General features: G+C 43.7%; 1 protein-coding gene across 1 annotated transcript; it reads left to right on the forward strand.

Annotated features, from left to right (window-relative positions):
• The first annotated feature begins 3,603 nt into the window (after positions 1-3,603).
• Positions 3,604-8,668, forward strand: LOC138296306 (uncharacterized). The gene is made up of 2 exons (XM_069235321.1): positions 3,604-6,311; positions 6,838-8,668. Exons 1-2 carry the CDS (start codon positions 5,206-5,208, stop codon positions 6,947-6,949), a joined length of 1,218 nt encoding a protein of 405 aa, XP_069091422.1. The 5' UTR covers positions 3,604-5,205; the 3' UTR covers positions 6,950-8,668.
• Positions 8,669-8,891: the final 223 nt, after the last annotated feature.

Consider the following 8,891-nt stretch of genomic DNA (forward strand, 5'->3'; position numbering starts at 1 on the left):
ATTGATTGTTGTAATAAATCCCACAACTTCCAGTTGTTGAATTTAATATAACTTGTCCAGGTAAAAAGTTTAGACTTTACCTAAAAAGTTGCCAATTTCAGCTCTGCATTGTTTTTGCTGCTGTGCTCTGATTGGCCAGCCTGCAGCAGCTTCTGCCAGGCTGCCTTGATGAGGTGTGAAGTGGCCAGACTTCACACAAAGGAATGTGCTTGGGGGAGAGAATCTCCCCTCAGCAGATGGTGAGGCAGGAAGGGGGAGGGCTGCCAAACTGGTCTTCAAAGGCAGAGAAGGACATTTGCAGCACCCAGCAACACCCCCACATCCTGCAACCCCAGACAACTAGGTACCCCCTTGATTAGATTAGGAGAGGGCAGGAGAGGGGTGTGTTTATGATTTTTAGCCACACCAGTGGGTGGGCTCAGCCAGATGTAACCTCCAAAAATCAGATTCAGCCATGTTGGATTTTTGGAGACTGTTGCCTTTTGGGATGGATTTTTGCCACACTTCCCAGGAAGTGGTCATCACAGGGGGACGACCCTGTACCTGATTGGAGGACCAGGACCCCCCTGCTTTTCACCCAGGAGCAAGGATAAAACTGGCAGACCTGCACCCACGCCTCAGATCCCCTCCAGAATTCAACAAGAAAGGAACTAAAGAAGAAGAAGGACTGCCCTGCTGGACCCCTGGCCTGCACCTGGACCCTGCACTCAGAAGGACTGCACCAGCTGCACACTTGGGCTTCACCACAAGAAGGACTTTGCCTGGCTTCAACTGGTTCAAGGAGGGACTCCCTGTTTGCTACAGGTGAAAAATTGCTATCCAGAGTCCCCTGCACCAACTCCTGAAAAAGTGACCAGCTGACCACTGTCCAGTGGCCAAAAAGGAGTTTGCGCCAGGTGCATTCTGGGAGTTGAAGTCCGCACTTCCCAAGGACCATCACAGAACTTCTGGACCCTTGGGGTGAGCTGTGGACCCCAAAAGAACCTTGAAAGAACATCTGGGTGAAGCCCCAGAAGTTTGGAGATTTTTTTTTAAAAAGCTCCATAAAGTGACCGACCCGACGCGGAAATTCTAGCCGGCTTGCCTCAACCGCGACCCGGCCTGACTTCGTGGTTCGTCCCGGTAAAGAAAAACATCCAAAAAAGAGACTAAGGGGGTTATTCTAACTTTGGAGGAGGTGTTAATCCGTCCCAAAAGTGACGGAAAAGTGACGGATTTACCACCAGCCGTATTACGAGTCCATTATATCCTATGGAACTCGTAATACGGCTGGTGGTATATCCGTCACTTTACCGTCACTTTTGGGACGGATTAACACTCCTCCAAAGTTAGAATAACCCCCTAAGTCCGAAGGTAAAAAGTTGACCGGGACCTCCCAGCCATCGAATCCGAGAAGGGCTCCACGGACGTCGGATCAAGATCCAGGTTTACCCCGGTCGAAGGATTTTCATCTCGAAAAAACGACTAAGTCCGAAGGTAAAAATCACTACCGAGGAAACCGACTTCGCGTATCCGGACAAGGGCTCCAGGAGGTCGGATTCAACTGGCAGGTTCGTCCCGGGGAAGAAAAACATCAAAAAAGAGACTAAGGCCCTCATTCTGATTCTGGCGGGCGGCGGAGGCCGCCCGCCAGAATTCAGCCCTCATAATACCGCTCCGCGGTCAAAAGACCGCGGAGGGTATTATGAGTTTTTCCCTGGGCTGGCGGGCGGTCTCCAAAAGACCGCCCGCCAGCCCAGGGAAAAACTCCCTTCCCACGAGGATGCCGGCTCGTAATCGAGCCGCCGGAGTGGGAAGGTGCGACGGGTGCTACTGCACCCGTCGCGTATTTCACTGTCTGCTACGCAGACAGTGAAATACTAGCGGGGCCCTCTTACGGGGGCCCCTGCAGTGCCCATGCCATTGGCATGGGCACTGCAGGGGCCCCCAGGGGCCCCACGACAATCCTTACCGCCATCCTGTTCCTGGAGGGCGAGCCGCCAGGAACAGGATGGCGGGAAGGATTGTCAGAATCCCCTCGGCGGCGCAGCGAGCTGCGCCGCCTTGGAGGATTCTTAGGGGCAGTGGAAAACCGGCGGGAGACCGCCGGTTTTCCCTTTCTGACCGTGGCCAAAGCGCCGCGGTCAGAATGCCCAAGGGAGCACCGCCGGCCTGTCGGCGGTGCTCCCGCCCCCGTTGGCCCTGGCGGTTCTCTACCGCCAGGGTCATAATGAGGCCCTAAGTCAGAAGGTAACTTTTTAACCGAGGCCTCCCGCGACTTGTAGCCGAGCAGGGCTCCATCGCGGTCGGCCTGAAAGTTTGACTTTGCCCCGGTCCTGGTGCAACCAGATGACCCGATTGGCGCTTTTTGTTTCTAAGCGCTAGAAAATAATAATACTTTAAAAATGCATATCTCCGGTTTCCCTGAACCGATTTTAATCGTTTTTGTGTCATTTTAAAGATAAAAATATAAGCTATTTTTATAAATTGGTTTTGGATTTTTAAACTGTTTCCTGTGTTTTATTTAATTACTGTTTTGTGATATTTGAATGCTTTACACTTTGTCTCCTAAGTTAAGCCTTGACGCTCGTTGCCAAGCTACCAAGGGTTGAGCTGGGATTAATTTACCGAGACCTAACTGTACCTATGTGGAGGTTAGTGGCTTGTTGCTAGGTGTAGGTACCTACCTGCCCTACCAATAACCCATTTTCCAACATATAGCTTGTACAGTCCCAAGCAATCTCTCAGTGTTATGTAGCATTTATCTATGCACTAAAAAGGGAAACTGACTGAAGTGGGCCATCGAACGGGGTTGCAATTTGTGAAGCAAAGATCATTCATCATAATGCATTATCATTTCCAAATGTAGTTTAGGAATTTTGGAATAGGTCTTAGGTAATGTTTGAGAAATTAAGACAAGGACAACTCAATAATTTAGGTGATCTGATTTAGAAAAAGTGCAATGTCAATATGTTACTGCCTTTGGGCCAAGACCTGGAACACCCTCCCCGGCCACCTACGACAGACCCAGGAACTCCTGACCTTCAGGAAACGCCTCAAGACCTGGTTAATCGAGCAGTAGCAGTCCTTCCCCAACCCCCTTTTCAGACCCTTGAGACCCTAGCGGATGAGTAGCGCGCTTTACAAATGATTGATTGATTGATTTGCCTGTCAAAATATTTTCTAGGACATTAACTGTACCACTAACCTTTTTTGTTATCTTCTTTATTGCTTACATCAGCACCGAAGGGCAAAAAAATGGAATCAGAGGATTGGGTTGAGGAAGCTGCCACCACCAGTGCAACAGCAAGGTGAAAGTGCCACAGCCACCACTAGTGCTGCGGTCGCAGCTGACATCTCTTGGCCCTTGTAAGTTCTTGTTAATATTATTTATTTCTCTAAAGTTTACCTCTCCCCATTAGAATATATTTTCCTCCTTTCTCTTCTGCAGTTACTTTTTTTTCAATTCTCTTCAATCTATTTAATGTTTATTCTTGTTATCTCTCCCTGAATTTTCTTTTTTTTTCTATATTTTTTTGTTCCTGTAGCTGACTTCCTTCCGTATGTAGTAATCTGTACCATAACTTTTCTTCTACTTGGTTATTAAGCTTTACCTCTGTCCTGCCATTTGATAAAGTGTTGTTTTGACCAATGACTTTGTGTTTCACCACTGCGCATATTAGTCGCTCAATGTTCACCAGTAGCACATGGTATGTTTTGTTCAGTTTAGCCGCCTATTGGCTTTGACATGGCATTAGCCATTACTTTCTGTATTCAGTTTAGCCGCCTATGGGCTTTGACATTGCATTAGTCTGTATTCTGCCTATTGGCTTTGACATGGCATTAGCCATTACATTCTGTATTCTGCCTATTGGCTTTGACATGCTGTATCCAGTCTAGCCGCCTATTGGCTTTGACATTGCATGCCTATTGACTTTGACATGATGTATTCAATTTAGCTGCCTATTGACTTTGACATGCTATTAGATATTCTGCCTATTGGCTTTGACATGATATCATATATTACATTTTGTATTCAGCTCCGCTGCCTATTGACTTTGACATGATATTATATATTGCATTTTGTATTCAGCTTAACTGCCTATTGGCTTTGACATGATATTCAGCTTAACTGCCTATTGGCTTTTACATGATATTCAGCTTAACTGCCTATTGGCTTTGACATGATATTAGACATTGCATTTTGTATTCAGCTCCGCTGCCTTTTGGCTTTGACATGATATTATACATTGCATTTTGTATTCAGCTCAGCTGCCTATGGGCTTTGACATGATATAAGACATTGTATTTTGTATTCAGCTTAGATGCCTATTGGCTTTGACATGACACTAGACATTGCATTTGATATTTAGGTTAGCTGCCTATTGCCTTTAACATGACATTGCATTTGATATTTAGGTTAGCTGCCCATTGCCTTTAACGTGGAGTTCTGTATTTTTCCAAGCTGTGTTTTTGCACCAGAGAACCAAGATGTTTTGCTCTCACAGTAGACTAGACCTGATAAGAGAGAGTACATGGGCGTCGTTTCTCTTCCCTTGAGCTTGGGAACAGGAGTAGTCTTGGAGACCTGGCCAGTCTCCAAAAGGCTTGCTCAGTTTCCCAGGTCTGAGAGGAGGGGGCACACCTTTGTAACGAATGTAACAGGCTGCAGAGAGTCAGATTCGAATCTGCCGGACCTCGTGCTGGAGCTTGGCGCCAGTTGCCAGCATCCCGTGTGGGTAGATGACACTCTTTCTCGCGGCTGACAGGGGTCTCAGCTTGCAGACCTTAGAAAGATGTAGCTGTAAATAGTTCCTACACGGTGAAGTATTTGTTTTGCTTTGCATTCAATATCTTATAAATATAACCTGCTGTGTATATTGCAAACTGATATATTTTGTTTGATTAACGCGGACTTGAAAGCTACTAATTCGTCATTCATTCATAAACATTGTGGTTGGGGAAGAATAAAATAACAATAAAAGTCTTCTTTGACCTCAGAAGTGCATTTCTGTTGTGTTATGTTAGTGCTTAGAAACTAAATAAGAGGAAAGCACTACAATTGGTACCAGGAGTGGGGTGTCGGTCATTAAGAGGTGATTAAGAAGGGGTTTGACGAGTTAGTAGATTTCTAAGTGCACACTTTAAAAGTGTAATTGTTTTTTGTTGTTTGGAGAATTACAGAAATTGTTTTCTGTTTGGAGAATCACAGTAGCACGGCAGACCATGTCTGAGAATACATGTGTTGATGAACTGCCTGATGGTGCTAAGAAAAACTGTGAATTGTTTTCTGTTTGGGGAATTACAGAAGAAAATACATGTGTAGATAAAATGCCTGATGTTGTTTTGAGAAATAATTCCCGTTGTATATATGTAGAAAACGTGTGTTTTGGAAGTAATGATGACAGAAAGGTCTGGATACCTTTATCTGCTTACAGAGAAATGCAGGAGAAATGTAGGAAGTTGGAACATGAAAATAGGAATTTACGTGAGCAAATTAGCCCGACTGAAAGTTATAAAAAGGCTGTTTTTGAAGAATCTTTCTTGTCCCATTCCAGTAATGAGGGGGTTAAGACAGCTCCGAGCTGCACTGAGTTTCCATGTGAGCCAGGGTTTTTGGCAGCCAAAGTGCATTCCTTAACTGATAACAGGGACGACGAGTTACCGTTGCAAAATGCACAAGTAAAACGAAGGATTTTAGAGCAAGACACCCCGAGTTTCATTAGCTTGTTTGATTTTTGGAAAAAGAATAGCCCTCATTTGAGAGAAATCCTAACACTTTTGTACATGGTCACTGTGAAAAATAATATGCAGCTGCGCGCTTGTGATTTGGCAAATGAAATAATGCAGACTTTAGGTTTCTGCGCAGTGCAAGAAGGAAAAACTGATGTACATGTAATTCAAGAACAAGGGAAGAAAATACTGCCCCTAGCTAGAATCATACAATGGATCTGGTACTTGCAAGACAGGGCTAGAGTACCACAGATAAAAGAATTATCAATGAAATTGTGTGCACCATTTGAATTCGTGTCTACTGAAGATAAAAAGCATGTTTGTTTTACTAATGATTCATTGACTGAAATGTTGCTTTCTGGCACAGTAGAAGGAACAGCGTTGTATAATGTGTGTCAGATTTTAAAGCAAGAGCTACGTGAGATGTGTCATTTTTATGCTGATTTTTGGTTCTTTGATAATGTTTTAGCACCTAACTGGTTCAATTACCTTGCAGATGTTAATGAGAAAAATGCAGAGAGAGAAGTGTTCACCCAGAATTCTGCCTTAGTGGGGATGGCTATGTGGGTGCCCCAGAAATGTGAAAAGGCCACTTACAGGTGGGCAGAGATGAGAGAGATGCCCATTCCCCTAGATTTGATAAAAACTGTGCAGCATGCACAAAAGCAATCTGTCATGCAAGCAGTCACAGAGCAGTTGGGGAGAGGAAAGTTACCAGAACAGAAATGGCAAATTGATCAGGTTTTAGGGAGAGTGATTGCTGCAAATTACCAAGGAAAAATCGAAATTATGCTGATACCTAGAAAAGAATCTGATTCATTCATACAAATTGGAGACAGAATGGCCCAAATTGACAAAAGTGCAGTGAATGGAGGTTTGGTAAAGAATGAGTCTGCCCCAGCCCTTCTGACAGTGCAAGAAAAAGGAAGCTGTGGCGCAGCAGATAAAAACCTCAGTACTGATGTGTGGGCTGAAGCCCCAAGTGACCCTCCAGAACCTGCAGAAAATATAACAAAGGGCCCCAAAAACGTCCTGCTGATTATAAAACAGGGAAAGAAAGAGGAAGGGTGCAGTTTAAATGAAAAATGTTATTTGCAAGAAAAGTCATACTTGTTTCTTTTGCAGATCCTACCACGTTTCGCCACTGTCCCTGAGTGCGCTGTGTGGTCCCCCTTCCGGTGTGTGCGTGTGGGGTCGGGGAAGGGACCGAATCCCCAACCTGAACCTGGCTGAGTAAAGTGCCAGCACCATGGATCCATTTTGCGCAAACTGCGCCTTCAGTTCAAGTTCAACTTGTTTGCTGTGTTTTTTTTTTTTTTCCCCTCTCGTATGGAACTCTGACTTTTGCTTATCTTCCAGCAAACCTTTCAAGTGGACCGTGCATCTTTACATGAGTAGAACTCATGCCACATCAAATTGCTAACACTGTTGAATTAGAGACTCATTCAGAAGGAAAAAAAAAAAAAAAAAAAATTGCCCATCTTTTCTATGTAGATGTATCTGATGTGAAAGGTTATGAAATCAATGTGTTAATTCACTTCTATTGCTTTACAGGGATTGCTTTGATCATAATGTTTTTTTTTGTGCTGATGTTTTTTTTGTTTTTTTGAAATATGAGATATGTGAAACAAAAATTCATTGGTCAAAGGGCGGAATGTCCTGCCATTTGATAAAGTGTTGTTTTGACCAATGACTTTGTGTTTCACCACTGCGCATATTAGTCGCTCAATGTTCACCAGTAGCACATGGTATGTTTTGTTCAGTTTAGCCGCCTATTGGCTTTGACATGGCATTAGCCATTACTTTCTGTATTCAGTTTAGCCGCCTATGGGCTTTGACATTGCATTAGTCTGTATTCTGCCTATTGGCTTTGACATGGCATTAGCCATTACATTCTGTATTCTGCCTATTGGCTTTGACATGCTGTATCCAGTCTAGCCGCCTATTGGCTTTGACATTGCATGCCTATTGACTTTGACATGATGTATTCAATTTAGCTGCCTATTGACTTTGACATGCTATTAGATATTCTGCCTATTGGCTTTGACATGATATCATATATTACATTTTGTATTCAGCTCCGCTGCCTATTGACTTTGACATGATATTATATATTGCATTTTGTATTCAGCTTAACTGCCTATTGGCTTTGACATGATATTCAGCTTAACTGCCTATTGGCTTTTACATGATATTCAGCTTAACTGCCTATTGGCTTTGACATGATATTAGACATTGCATTTTGTATTCAGCTCCGCTGCCTTTTGGCTTTGACATGATATTATACATTGCATTTTGTATTCAGCTCAGCTGCCTATGGGCTTTGACATGATATAAGACATTGTATTTTGTATTCAGCTTAGATGCCTATTGGCTTTGACATGACACTAGACATTGCATTTGATATTTAGGTTAGCTGCCTATTGCCTTTAACATGACATTGCATTTGATATTTAGGTTAGCTGCCCATTGCCTTTAACGTGGAGTTCTGTATTTTTCCAAGCTGTGTTTTTGCACCAGAGAACCAAGATGTTTTGCTCTCACAGTAGACTAGACCTGATAAGAGAGAGTACATGGGCGTCGTTTCTCTTCCCTTGAGCTTGGGAACAGGAGTAGTCTTGGAGACCTGGCCAGTCTCCAAAAGGCTTGCTCAGTTTCCCAGGTCTGAGAGGAGGGGGCACACCTTTGTAACGAATGTAACAGGCTGCAGAGAGTCAGATTCGAATCTGCCGGACCTCGTGCTGGAGCTTGGCGCCAGTTGCCAGCATCCCGTGTGGGTAGATGACACTCTTTCTCGCGGCTGACAGGGGTCTCAGCTTGCAGACCTTAGAAAGATGTAGCTGTAAATAGTTCCTACACGGTGAAGTATTTGTTTTGCTTTGCATTCAATATCTTATAAATATAACCTGCTGTGTATATTGCAAACTGATATATTTTGTTTGATTAACGCGGACTTGAAAGCTACTAATTCGTCATTCATTCATAAACATTGTGGTTGGGGAAGAATAAAATAACAATAAAAGTCTTCTTTGACCTCAGAAGTGCATTTCTGTTGTGTTATGTTAGTGCTTAGAAACTAAATAAGAGGAAAGCACTACAACCTCTCCCATAAATTATATACTCTGATGACTCGTACTGTAAGACTAAGACAATACATGTGGTGGTCTACTGTGAAGACG

The sequence above is a fragment of the Pleurodeles waltl genome, chromosome 5 (assembly GCF_031143425.1).
Source record: "Pleurodeles waltl isolate 20211129_DDA chromosome 5, aPleWal1.hap1.20221129, whole genome shotgun sequence".
NCBI lineage: Eukaryota > Metazoa > Chordata > Amphibia > Caudata > Salamandridae > Pleurodeles > Pleurodeles waltl.

What these genes read in the sequence shown, in the direction of transcription:
- LOC138296306 (XM_069235321.1), top strand. Translation starts at nt 5,206, where the DNA reads ATGTCTGAGAATACATGTGTTGATGAACTGCCTGATGGTGCTAAGAAA. An exon ending in TGTGAAAAGGCCACTTACAG is followed by an intron (nt 6,312 to 6,837) that starts GTGGGCAGAGAT and finishes TTTCTTTTGCAG; the next exon opens with ATCCTACCACGTTTCGCCAC.